Source organism: Kogia breviceps, chromosome 3 (assembly GCF_026419965.1).
Source record: "Kogia breviceps isolate mKogBre1 chromosome 3, mKogBre1 haplotype 1, whole genome shotgun sequence".
Taxonomy (NCBI): Eukaryota; Metazoa; Chordata; class Mammalia; order Artiodactyla; family Physeteridae; genus Kogia; species Kogia breviceps.
Window position 1 is genome coordinate 102649383 of NC_081312.1, and position 14064 is coordinate 102663446.

Genomic DNA, 14064 nt, shown 5'->3' on the forward strand with positions numbered 1-14064 from the left:
GCAGCTTAAGCCTCCTATAGTCCTAAACCTCTGACAGAAGCTAGGCAAAGCATCTTTCTTGCAAATTAAGTGGGTTTCCAGTATTTCCATGTAGTTGAGCTTTCAGAGACAGACACTCAGCATAACATTAGGATATACCATCTTGGCTCTGGTTGTATTAATTATGCCTGAAGAGTTTAATATCCATCCAAGTCCAAAGGTGGAAGAACACATAAACGGGTATGGTAATCGGCAAGAGCAGACTGTAAAAGCACAGGCTGATTGTGCTAGTGCAGCCCTGTGGGAAGTTTTCTTCCACAGAGGTCGAGTATAACAGTCCTGCCAAAGAGACCAATGGAATAAGGACAGTCAACGTAGGAAGAGACAGAAACATTCTATTCCTCCACTTATTACCCGTCACTCTGACTTTTTAAAAGGTGGATGGTATTTAGAAAATTTAGTTGTGTGTTGTTATTTTTAAGTATGATCTAATGCTGCTCCATTTCTTCTTGCTTCTTATTTTGATGTGTCATCCTAGCTGCCTGTGGTATCATATTAGGAATCCCATCAACAATTGGATAGGCTATTCCTAACTCTTCGTTAATCAATTCATTTGTCGATGCTTCATATCTGAGCAGCTTCTTGGAGAGCAGGCACACCAGGAACTCCAGCAGCACTGGGTCGAAGGCGTGGGGAGGTTTCCTCGTCCTCTCACTGTTGTCTGTGGACAGCCACGACACCAACATTGCAGATACCTCTGTGCAACCGCGGATGGCTGTGTACATGTTCCCCACAGAGCTGAGGCGAGCCGGCCGCACACTCCGCTCAGCATGTTCTGGCCGACAACAATTCTTTTTAAAAGAGTGCCTTGAAGGATGAATAGAAATTTGCCAGGAAGAGACAAGAATTCTCTTTAGAGAAAACAAAATGTGTAAAGGTACAGTCATGAAAGAACAGGGATTACTGGGGGATACAGTGTAGCCAGTGTGTCCAGTGTATATGACAGAGAATGGCGGGAGATGAGCTGACATGGAGGCTGAGCCACACAGGAAAGGCCCACGATCCTATACACATGAAGGACTCAACAGAGACTTTTTTTTTTTTTCTGGCTGTGTTGGGTCTTCGTTTCTGCACGCGGGCTTTCTCTAGTTGCAACGAGCAGGGGCTACTCTTCATTGCTGTACAGGGTCTTCTCATTGCGGTGGCATCCCTTTGTTGCGGAGCACAGGCTCTAGGCACGTAGGCTTCAGTAGTGCGGCGCGTGGGCTCAGTAGTTGTGGCACACGGGCTTAGATGCTCCGCGGCATGTAGGATCTTCCCAGACCAGGGCTCAAACCCATGTCCCCTGCATTGGCAGGCAGATTCTTAACCACTGCACCACCAGGGAAGTCCCTTAACAGAGATTTTTAAGAGAAGGTATGAAATACATTTAGTCTTCCCCTCCCAGCTAAAAATGACTGCTAGCAGTAGGGAAGCCAGACCAGAAGGAAAAGTCTAGCAGCAGGGAGGGAAGTTCCTAGCACTGTGCCTGGCATAAATAAATATCTCTAATAATATCTAATAAATATGTATGAATGAATAATGAACAACAGAACTCTAAAGAATATTAACATTTAGAGGGCAGAGAAGGAAAAACCAAGGAACTTTTAAGATTCACTTTTAGAAGTACTAGTGACCAATGAGCATCAAAAGAAATGTGAATGAAAAAACAAGAGCTGTCAAATATCCCCTACACACACATACAAAAAATACCTACAGGCTCAGATGGATTTTATGCCATATTCTATTAAACCTTCATGGTCCAGATAACTCTGATGTTGTAGAAAGAGTAGTATAACAGAGGACAAATACATTATAACCAAAGAGGGCTTATCCCTGGAATGAAAAGACAGTTTAACCATGGGACATCTACCAACACAATTTTCTGTATTACCAGATACTAAAGGAGAAAACGTATATAACCTTCTCAACAGATGCTGAAAATGCACTGAATAAAATTCAACACCCATTATGATTTTGTTTAAAAATGAACAGGGCTTCCCTGGTGGCGCAGTGGTTGAGAGTCCACCTGCCGATGCAGGGGACACGGGTTCGTGCCCTGGTCCGGGAAGATCCCACATGCCGTGGAGCGGCTGGGCCCGTGAGCCATGGCCGCTGAGCCTGCGCGTCCGGAGCCTGTGCTCCGCAATGGGAGAGGCCACAACAGTGAGAGGCCCGTGTACCGCAAAAAAAAAAAAAAAAAAAAAAAAGCAAACTAGGGACCTTCCCTGGTGGTGCAGTGGTTAAGAATCTGCCTGCCAATGCAGGGGACACAGGTTCAATCCCTAGTCCCGGAAGATCCCACGTGCTGTGGAACAACTGGGCCCATGTGCCACAACTACTGAGCCTGTTCTCTAGAGCCTACAAACCACAACTACTGAGCCCATGTGCCACAACTACTGAAGCCCACGTGCCTAGAGCCTGTGCTCCACAACAAGAGAAGCCGCCGCAATGAGAAGCCCGCGCACCTCAAGGAAGAGTTGCCTCCTCCGCAACCAGAGAATAGCCCGCGCGCAGCAAGGAAAACCCAACGCAGCCAAAAATAAAAAAGAATAAATAATAATTTTTAAAAGAATGCTGAGTCCACATAACCATGAAGGAAGGCTAAACACCATCCTCCTGGTGAAACCACATGGGATTGGTTCTGAAATTCGAGACTCTTCCATCTATTACATCAAGCATTGTGCAAGAACCAAAAAGAATGAAAGCTAACTGCTATTAAAGGATTAACATCACAATGGGAAATGAATAGCAGGAAACCCAAAATAGGGCTGACCAAGTGAAGCTTCCCATAAGAGTCCAAAGCTTCAAGCAATACTGAAGGGCTGGAGCTAATTGAGCTATTAAACATGAAAAGCTCCTCAGTGTTAATAACTTCCTACCAGGGGAAGTGAAGTCCTAGGGTTTATCAGCACTCCACCAGCCAAGTGTGAAGGCCCCAGATCAGGAATAGCTATTCTCCAATACCTGAGGAACAAAAAATGTTCTATTCTTTTCAAAGTGCTATTTCTATCTCCCTTGGCTCATGGTTCCCTTCATAAGTAGAGAGCATTGATCACATATTACAGTAAAGGCAATTCAATCCATTCATTTTTTAGAGCAAGACTTTGCCCCTCCCAGTTCACACAGGCCAAAGAGTGTGGTCCAGCAAGAAACAGCAAAGGTAGCAACCATCTGTGAAGCATTTTAACATGCACCAGAGAAGGAACTGTACATACATCATACTCAACAGCCTTGGCACACTATTATTAACCACATAAAGAAATCAAAGCATACAGAGCCTAAGCAAAGTGCCCAAGGTCACTCAACTAATAACTGGCATAGCTGAGGTTTTGAGGTTTGAATTCAAAACTTTTCAAATTCCAGTCTTTCCACTCACTAAGTGGCCTTGAGAAATACAGGATACACATCATTCATCTCATCAGCAGATATGTTATCTGACATATATATTATGACATATATACTAAGTCGTGTCTTTGTCTATGCACAAAATTACTCTGGAAGGATATACAAGAAACTGGTAACGTTGGTTGTCTCAGAGAACTAGGTGGCTGAGAGACATGGCAAGAAGGAGAATGTTTACCAAATTCACCTCTGTACCTTTTTAAGTTTAAATCATGTGACTATATTATCTACCCCCAAAATAAAATGTATCAATTTTATATAGTCTTTAACTAAAATATATATATAATAAGGATATTTGAACATAATGTTTAAAAAAGTACTTTAGGGAATTCCCTGGCGGTCCAGTGGTTAGAACTCAGTGCTTTCACTGCTTGGGCCCAGGTTCAATCCCTGATCAGGGAACTAAGATCCCACAAGCCACGTGGTGGGGGTGGCAGGGTACTTTAAACTATGCCACCAAATGATGAGTTTGTTGATACTCTATAGTCTTCTTATCGAGGCCAAAGATATTGAGTTAGGGAGCTCTACAAAGGGGTAAAGGATTATAGCTGCTTTTAGGAGCTTTAGCACTAAACAGGGGATGCTCTAAGGCACTGCAGAAACTGTGCCACACTTGCTTTCCTCCTGGAGGTTTTTTGCCAACAGCATATTTACTGAACATAAGCTGGCATCTCTATTCTCAAGCTTAAACACCAGTCTCCAGACAAAGGTTATCAAAGAGGATGAAGAACTCCCAGAGACAATGGAGGAAATAATTCAACAAGAAAATAAGGAAGTAAATGTTTCTAAATTGTCACAGGAGAAAATTCATGTCAAGAGTTTGAGGGGCAGAAGAATATAACACAGAATAGAAACACAGAAAAATACAGAAATCTGGAGAATAAACAGGAAGCTCCTTACCATCAGCAAGTGCAAAGTCATCCAGCTTCCCAGAAGGAGACAGGGGTTGGGGGGAGTGGCAGGGGAAGGGTGCATAATTGGTCACTCCCTATAAGGAAGAACCCAAAGGCAGCTGGCCAACTGCTACCCATTCCAGCTGGTTAATAAAGGGGTGAACCACACAACCAGAAGAATTCTGGAAAGTCTTTCTAGGGAAAAGAAATCTAAAGGACTTGGAGAACCTAGGGTGGGGGAGGCCTTTAGTAACAATTTTTCTTTCTTCTTCCAATTGATGGCTGAGACTTCAGAAAGAAAGGAGGAATGTTTATGACTGTCAATAAATTGGAGTTGACCTTCCAGATCCTGCTGGAACATTCTTCTCCTTCCCTGCCTCCCAACCCTGGCTTATTCCTATTTGCCCTTTAGATGTCAGTCTAAATCCCACTTCTTCATCTGGAAGTTTTTACTGTCTTCCACCCAGGCACACAGTGTTATAAAAGCTTATGTTATTGTCTACCTGCTCTCATTAGCCTATAAGTTTAGGGAGGTGCAAGGGCCAAGTCTTCCATGTTCACAAACGCATACTCAGCACCAAGCACAGCATATGGCACCATTCTGATGAGTAAATATATGAATGATGATGGGCTCTCAGCCTGCTAAAAAAGTGTTGTTGACAGGGAGTAGGAAGAACATGTTTGTCTGAATACTTACCAATCTGATTATGAGAGGTTAAAATTGAAAATAAAGAGAGAAAAATTCCCGGATAAAACTGGGAAAGAACATGAGGAACGAGATAAGAAAAGCAATGGGAGAGGTAACTATTAAGCCACAAGAAAATATCTGAAAATTAAGTTGCCAATATCTTAACTGAAGACATCTAGGGAATTCCCTGGTGGTCCAGTGGTTAGGTCTCTGCACTTCCATTGCAGGGGGCACAGACGGGTTTGATCCCTGGTTGGGGAACTAAGATCCTGCAAGCCACACAGCGCAGCCATAAAATAAATAAATAAGATAAAATAAAAAGGACTGAAGGAAAGAGAAAAAGCAAAGGAATAAAGGAAGTTTATTATTTTTTTTAAAAAGACATCTATAATAGAAATATCCAAAATCAGTTAAAGTTTATGAATTTTATGAAATAAATAAGACATGGTCCCTATCCATGAAAATCTGAGTTTAATGAATTTGTGAATGCAGTATGCCAATGATGGGCAAATCTCATTCAAATCTTAAAGGGGGAAGTGGGATGGAAGTGTGTCTCAAAATGATATTCCCAGTAGAAATCCATAAACCACTCTAAAGAATTTCTGAATGATAAAAGAGAGTAATGGACATGATACAGCTGCTGGAGTACCCTTCAGCCTGCTCAATAATGGAGAATATAGAGTAGTTTCTTGGTTCAGGTCCCCAAATTGGCCTGGTAATGATGATGTTAGAGATAGGAAACTTCAGGTGCCTCATCATTAGTTGGATATCAAATTTATATTAAAAGGGGGTAGGGATTGAAAATCTGATAAAATCTTGCTGACAGTTTCATTCTAAAAGGATGAGGGGGGACTTCCCTTGTGGCCCAGTGGTAAAGAATCCATCTTACAATGTGGGGGATGCAGGTTCGATCCCTGGTCAGGGAACTAAGATCCCACATGCCGCAGGGCAACTAAAGCCCACGCACCGCAACTACTGAGCTCGCACGCCTCAACTAGAGAACCCGCATGCCACAAACTACAGAGCCCACGTGCTCTGGAACCCATGCCGCAACTACAGAGCCCACGTGCCCTGGAGCTTGCACACCACAACTAGAGAAGAGAAAACCTGCAAGCCACAACTAGAGAGAAGCCCATGCACCACAACGAAAAATCCTGCATGCCTCAACGAAGATCCTGCATGCCCCAACTAAGACCTGATACAGTCAAAAATAAAGTAAAATCAATCAATCAATCAATCAATCAATCAATCAATCAATCTAAAAAAAAAAAAAAGGATGGGGGAACTACTATACCGGGCTTAATCCAGACCAAGAACATAAACTAGTTGAAAAACTGAAAGGGTCTCAAAGAGAAAGTAACCATGTAATCTTTGAAAGTGTGATAACCAAGGAGCTTCTGGGTTGGTGAACACACAGAGATTTGGGGACAGTGGCACACCTGGGCCTGGAGAAGACATGGAACTTCTGCACCCTTTCCCACATACCTTGCCCTATGCATCTCTTCCATCTGGCTGTTCCTCAGTTTTTGTAATATATATAAATGTCAAATCACTGTGCTGTACCCCTGAAAATAATATAATATTGTATGTCAATTATACTTCAATTAAAAAGGAAAAAGAAAAAAGAAGAGAGGAAAAAAGGTTGATAGCCAACAGCTGAGTGCTGTCAGAATGATGCAGTAAAGAGAGCAAGTCCTAGATGTGGCACCAGTAATCCTGTATTAAAGACCTAGTTCTGTCACAGCTATGTGCCCTCAAGTCAGTCAAAACTTTTCACGCCATAGTTTCGTCATCCAAAAAAGGATAATACCCGCCTACTTCACAGGATCCAATAACTGGCTATCTGGGAAGGCATTATGTAAACCTTACTACACATCAGTAAATAACACCAGACCGTTAACAAAATTAGCTATTAACAACAGAAAATATTTATTGGGTATTGAGCACTAACCACCAGTCAGATACTTAGTTTTACAGGCATTGTCAAGTCCTCTCAGTGGCCCTAGGAGGTGGATACTCTCATTATCCCCATATTACAGTTGAGAAAACTAAGATTTCCACCTGTTATGTAACATGTCCAAGGCGCCCAAAAAAAAAAATTGGTGGAACCTGACTCAGAATCCAGGTTTTCTGACCCTAGAAAGCTCACATTTTTATCCATTTTGCTTTATATTGGTTTCAAAATGTAGATTTCTCAAAAGTAAATCTCATAATCTAAAACTCTAAAGAGAATGCAGTTGTTGATATTTTTTAAAGAAATCCTCAAAAGCAAGATTCTGACAATAAATTGTGCAATTAATTATGAATTATACCAATTCAAATTTATTTATTTATTCTTTTTGGGGGGTGGGAACAATCTGGCTTACACTTAAATTGGATATGATATAACCTATTGCCTTTTTAAAAATTGGGGTATAGTTGTTTTACAATGTTGTGTCAGTTTCTACTGTACACTGAAGTGGAGTAGAGTTCCTGCTAAACAGCAGGTTCTTATTAGTTATCTATTTTATACATATTAGTGTATATATGTCAATCCCAATCTCCCAGTTCATCCCACCCCCCTCCTGCCAATTCAAATTTAAAATGAGAACAAGCTGAAGAAACCAGCAGTATGGTTGCACAGCATTCTCCAAGGAGTACAGATGTTAAAAGCACTCCCACAAACACACACATGTACAAAGGAAGAGGGCACATTAAAAAAAATAATAATAGAGTGGTGGTTCTGACCTAAAGGAAAAGTGCTGGGAAAGTCACAGCCCAGAATGAGCCAAGGCCCGTAAACTAAAGATAACAAAAAAAACTTTGTGAGAACTGTCTAGATCAACTCCTACTTCTTTCATTTCTCTATCAAAAAGTACAAACTTCAACCTGAAGAGGGGAAGAACAACCCTTGTGGAAAGCAAGAGCTGAAGCTCAAAATAATAGAGCCCCTAATTATTCCAAATCAGTTCAAGCCTCCAGACCTACAAAATCTGACAATCCTGTGAACTCCATGGGAGCCCGATGAACATCTGCTACAGAACTTAAAAGACAAGAAAGGTGTCAGGGGCTTCCCTGGTGGCACAGTGGTTAAGAATCCGCCTGCCAACGCAGGGGTTACGGGTTTGATCCCTGGTCCGGGAAGATCCCACATGCCGCAGAGCAACTAAGCCCATGCGCCACAACTACTGAGTCTGTGCTCTAGAGCCGCGAGAGCCACAATTACTGAGCCCACGTGCCATAACTACTGAAGCCCGCAGGCCTAGAGCCTGTGCTCCACAACAAGAGAAGCCACTGCAACGAAGAGTAGCCCCCGCTTGCTGCAAATAGAGAAAGCCTGCGCACAACAAATGAAGACCCAATGCAGCCAAAGATAAATAAATATTTAAAAAAAAAAAAAAAAAAAAAGGAAGTTGTTAAAGCCTGAGGATGAGCATACATATTCCTAACTTCAAGAGGGGGCATCTACTGAGGGCTACAAAAGTTCCCAGTCCCTGACAATTCTGACATCATTTCTTGGCAAACTGCACAACTCATCTTTCTTTCACATACATATACACCTAGCCCTGGCCAATAGATTCTTTTTTTAAAAGGTGGGTTTTGAGGGAATTCCCCGGTGGTCCAGTGGTTATGGCTCAGCGCTTTCACTGCCACGGCCCAGGTTCGATCGCTGCTCGGGGAACTAAGGTCCTGCAAGCTGAGTGGCACGACCGAACAAACAAACAAACAAACAAAAAGTGGGCTTTGAGCTTTTAGGAAGGGGGATACTGATCACCAGAAGTGATTTACTAGAAACAAGTCTTTCAAGAAAGAATACATTAGACTGAAAAGTAAAGGAATGTACTATACAGCAGTGCTACTCAAACTGAGGTCTTACTTCAGCAGTCTTTACAGTAGCAGTGGCATCAACCTAGGAAGTCAGAAATGCAGACCACGGGCCCCATTACAAACCTGTTTAATCAGAATCTGCATGTTAACAAGATCCCAGATGATTCTTGTGCATGATAAAGTTTGAAAATCACTGAAACACAGAACAGACCTACTTTCAGCAAGGCATTTGATGAGCATTTCATGGCATCTTTGTGGACAATAAGATTTCCTTCTATTAATTTATGTATATTTGCCAGTCAAAATGTCAAGCAGTTGACTACTTACATCATTTAATTCTCATAATAACCCTACAAAGTAGGCATTATTATCTGTAATTTGCAGATATTCACAGTAACAAAGATTAAACAGCACTATCTGCCAGGCACTGTTCCAAGGATTTCACATATATTAAGTTATTTAATCCTCATAACAATTCTTTATGGTAGGTACTAGTATTACGTACATTTTATACATGATGAAACTAAGGCAGAAAGAGATTAAGCTACTTACTCATAATCACAGAGAAATTTATGGTACAGTTAGTTCTTAACCACTCCCTTCTATGGCCAAGTGTGCTGCCATAGTGGGGCAGACGACACCCTGCAGGAAACAATAAACAAACATAGCCAAAGAATATTAAAAAAAAAAAAAAAATTTTAAAGGAATTCCCTGAAAGGAGGGAGACAAATAGACTAATGTTTATTGAGAGCCTACAGTATGCTTGCCAGGCCATGAGTCAAGCACTTTGCATCCATGTTTTATTCAATCTTTCCAACAGCAGGTATTAAGACATTTTATATATGAGGAAACGGAGGCCAAGACAAGTCAAGGACCTTGCCAACTCACACTACTCGTGATGATACAACCAAGATTCCAAAACCAAGTCTGACTCTAAAGCTCACACTCTTTCCCTTGATTTGCTCTGCATCCATCTCTGGCCTGGTCCCATTGCTATAAATGACTTAGATAAGGGCACTGGGTCACGATGACAATGTAAGAGGAGAGATAAACTAAGAGAACAAATATATTGTAAAAGAGAACACAGATGAAAAAGATCAAAACAGGACAGAACAATGGGCTAGAATGGTACTCAAAGGTGAGGTTTTGGAGTCAGACAGACAAGGGTTTTTTTGTTTGTTTTTTTTTTGCGGTATGCGGGCCTCTCACTGTTGTGGCCTCTCCCTTTCCGGAGCACAGACTCCAGACACGCAGGCTCAGCAGCCATGGCTCACGGGCCCAGCCGCTCCACGGCACATGGGATCCTCCCGGACCGGGGCACAAACCCATGTCCCCTGCATCAGCAGGCGGACTCTCAACCACTGCGCCACCAGGGAAGCCCAAGACAAGGGTTTGAATACCAGGTTCTACCACTTATTGTTTAGAATGCAAGCAAGTTACTTCTCTGAGCCTTAATTTCTACACCTTTAAAATGGGAGTAATACCCCTAAAGAACTGGTGTAAGAGGGGAGAAAACGTAGTATTTGTCAAGTTTTTTGCTCATAAAGCTCAACAAATGGTAATGAACATGAATCTAACAAAATGATATTTAAGGATAAGTACAAGAAAATCAATTTTAGAGGCACCAGATGAAATTTAACAGAAGCACGTAAGACTTAGGAATCTTAGCTGACTTGAATCTATGAATCAACAGTTTACTAAAACTGCCAAAAATTATTTTGAATTTGAAGCACATTACAGAAGGATGGTGCCCAAAACAAGGGGTCTATCAGACTTCATTTGTAATACTGTCTTCAGTTCTGATGCTAAACTTTAAGAAGGTCACTGGCAAATCAGAATCAGTCCAGGAAAAAGATGAGAATGGTGAGATGCTTTGAAAACATAGTAGCTAGTTCCTTCTTTCCTGGTTCTATATTCCCTCCCACTCCACACAATGAAGCTACCTCTCACCTGCTTCTGTTCCCTAATAACTAACACACCACCCCCATACCTCCTCCCCTCCATCTTCATCTCCGTCTTTCCCTCCCTCCCCCACACATCAAGCTCAATTTTGCCAATGTCAAATGGATCTGACAGGAGAGACTTGAGGACTTCTAGTCCAACACTTTAGGATTCAGCACGTCAGACCTGAGGCTAATCTGGCCCTGGCCTGCAGATTAGACCTCTTGTTGCTAATTGACCCCAAATTTAACTGGCCCTCCTGTTTTCTTCCTGAGGCCAAGCCCAACTTATGCCTCAGGTGACCGAATCCTGAGTGTCACACATTCAGGAAACTGGGACCATGACCTAGAGCTTCATTACTCCCTCAAAGGCATACAGCTGGCTGGGAGATTGCAATTAGGCAATGTCAGTCATCCAGACCTCAGCCATCTCAAACTCACTGCATCAATACTTCCAAATCCAAGGAGGCCTCTCAGATAAACTAAAGGACAAACCTATTCATGCTCATAAAATAGTACAAGTAGATCAGCTTACTGTACCTCAGAGGCCATTTGCAAACCTACAAAGAATGAAGCCTGGAAAAGCTGCCTACAATCTGGTTGTCCTCACTGCAGTGCCCCATTTTCAACTCTGAACAGAATTGGGCTCAGCTCCCAGGAAGGACTCAGACAGTAAAATCTGGTAACTCCTAGGTCCAGATTCTAAGGGCAACTGACATTGGAGTAACACGAGCTTTCCTATGGACTGGCCTTGTCAAAGCTGGCAGGTTTTTCTTGGCTGAGTCAGAACAGCCTGTGTCTTCTTTCAGTCAATACTCCCTTGGAAGCCAAGCATCTCTCTAGGTAATGCCATCTGCAGTGGACATCAAGTGTCTCAATGCCTTGTTTTGCAGACATCCTGGTTCCATTTCTATTTCTCAAGTAGATAAGGGCTCTGCTCTGTCTTTGTTTTTATTTATTTATTTACTTATTTATTTTTGGCTGCGTTGGGTCTTCGTTGCTGCGTGCAGGCTTTCTCTAGTTGCAGTGAGTTGGGGCTACTCTTCATTGCAGTGCATGGGCTTCTCATTGAGGCAGCTTCTCTTGTTGCAGAGCACGGGCTCTAGGCGCGCGGGCTTCAGTAGTTGTGGTGCGTGGGCTCAGTAGTTGTGACTCGCGGGCTCCAGAGTGCAGGCTCAGTAGTTGTGGTGCACGGGCTTAGTTGCTCCACAGCATGTGGGATTTTCCCGGACCAGGGCTCACACCCGTGTCCCCTGCATTGGCAGGTGGATTCTTAACCACTGCACCACCAGGGAAGCCCTCTGCTCTTTCTTTGGATCAGAGAAATCATGGTAAATGCTAGTCTTTGAGACCCTTGCCTTACTGTTCCTCTCCCTTGGAACAGCACAGTTCTAGTACAGAATCAGATGATTCCTGCAGGTTTCATCCAGTTCAGACTAGCTCTAATACCTAGAGTTCCAGAGCCAATTTGTAAATCCAGGCCTTCCCTTTCTGAAGTGAGCCTAAGTGTCTAAACTCACTTCTAGATGGTTTCCTGACAAGCACAACAGCACCCTAGTTATCATCTGGACTACTAGTTCTCAAACTTGAACGTGCATTTGGAGACTTGTTAAAATGCATATTGTTGGACCTCACCTCTAGAGTTTCTGATTCAGTAGGTCTGGGATGCACTTGAATATGTGCACTTTTAACAAGCTCCCAGGGCATGCCCATGTTGCTGGTCTGGAGACTACACATTGAGAACCACTGCTCTAGATCAACAATATTTCAAGTCATTCCCAGAACTATACTGGGAATGGGGGGGCAGAGGGAGATGAGGACGCTATACATATATGGATTCGTTTGCATTATAACACTCAGTGTTTTGGCCTACACAGAAAACTCCTTTTTCTCCTACAGAGTAAACCTCAACTGGATCTCACAGGTGAAATATTCAGGAGTTCAAACAGATGACAATTCACATTCTAACAAATCATTAACATAGATACATCCTGTAACCAATAAATGGTACTTATGTAAGAGATTCTAGGCTCAAGATCAGCAGCCAAAGGAGAAGTGGAAGTAACACCTATTCTCTTTCCTTTGACTCACCAGCCGCATTACTCACTAAACGAACTAAAACCCTCATTATTCACTAAACGAACTAAAACCCGTAAAGCACTTTGAATAGTGCTTAGCCATTATTTTTTTACTGTGGTAAAATATACAAAATACTTATAATTTTTACCATTCATAAGTATACAATTCAGTGGCATTAAATGCATTCACAAAGTTGGGTAACCATCACCACTATCTATACCCAAAACTTTTCCATCACCCTCAACAAAAACTGTGTACCCATCAAACAATAACTCCTCCCCTTATGGGAACATATGTATATGTATAACTGATTTACTTTGTTGTAAAGGAGAAACTAACACACTATTGTAAAACAGTTATACTCAAATAAAGATGTTAAAAAAAAAAAAAAAAAAAAAACTCCTCCTTTCCATCTCCTCCCAGCCCCTGGTATTCTATTCTCTGTCTCCATGAATTTGGCTATCTAGGTACCTCATACATTTGTCTTCTGTGTCTGGCTTACTTCAGTAATCATAATGTTTTCGAGGCCCATCCATATTGTATCATATATCAAAATTTCATTCCTTTCTAAAGCTGAATAATATTCCATTGTATGTATACACTACATTTTGCTTAGCTATTCATCTATCATTGGACATTCGGGTTGCTATGACATGCATGTACATGTATCTATTTGAGTGCCTGCTTTTAATTCTTTTTAACTTTGTTTTTGTTTTTGGCCATGCAGGATCTTAGCTCCCCCACCAGGGATGGAACCTGCACCTCCTACAGTGGAAATGTGGAGTCCTAACCACTGGACCGCCAGGGAATTCCCTGCTTTTAATTCTTTTGGATATATACCTATGAATGAAATTGCTGTGTCATATGGTAGTTCTATGTTTAATCTTTTGAGAAACCATCAGACTGTTTTCCACTGTGGCTGTACCATTTTACATTTCCACCAGCAATGCCAACATTTGTTATTTTCTTTCTTTCTCTCTCTCTCTTTTTTTAAAATTATAGCCATCCTAGTTAGTGCTTAGCCACTATTATTATCACAAGTTTGACGTGGGCTTTTACAATTACTTGTAGCACTGTAAGAACAGCATGACAACAATTAGAGGTTCTGACTAGTTTCCATGTTCAAATGGTCTTAGCAATTTCATTCAAAACACAAGTTTCTAGTTGCTTCTAATTTTCTCACAAAATCACCTCCAAAGCTAACATTTCCCTAGCTTGATATCAACTACGAAAG

At 41.9% G+C, this 14064-nt stretch overlaps 2 protein-coding genes and 1 pseudogene across 2 annotated transcripts in view; all 3 read right to left on the reverse strand.

Moving 5' to 3' along the window:
• Positions 1-14064, reverse strand: part of PTPN9 (protein tyrosine phosphatase non-receptor type 9) — an 86672-nt gene that overhangs the window by 60579 nt on the left and 12029 nt on the right. The window lies entirely within an intron of this gene.
• On the reverse strand, positions 158-373 carry LOC131753518 (phosphatidylinositol N-acetylglucosaminyltransferase subunit Y-like). Its single transcript, XM_059058911.2, has one exon. The coding sequence runs from the start codon at positions 371-373 to the stop codon at positions 158-160; it is 216 nt and encodes a 71-aa protein (XP_058914894.1).
• On the reverse strand, positions 468-811 carry LOC131753517 (protein preY, mitochondrial-like; annotated as a pseudogene).

Excerpts from the sequence above, each read along its gene's own strand:
- LOC131753518 (XM_059058911.2), bottom strand. The coding sequence starts at position 373 with ATGTTTCTGTCTCTTCCTACGTTGACTGTCCTTATTCCATTGGTCTCT.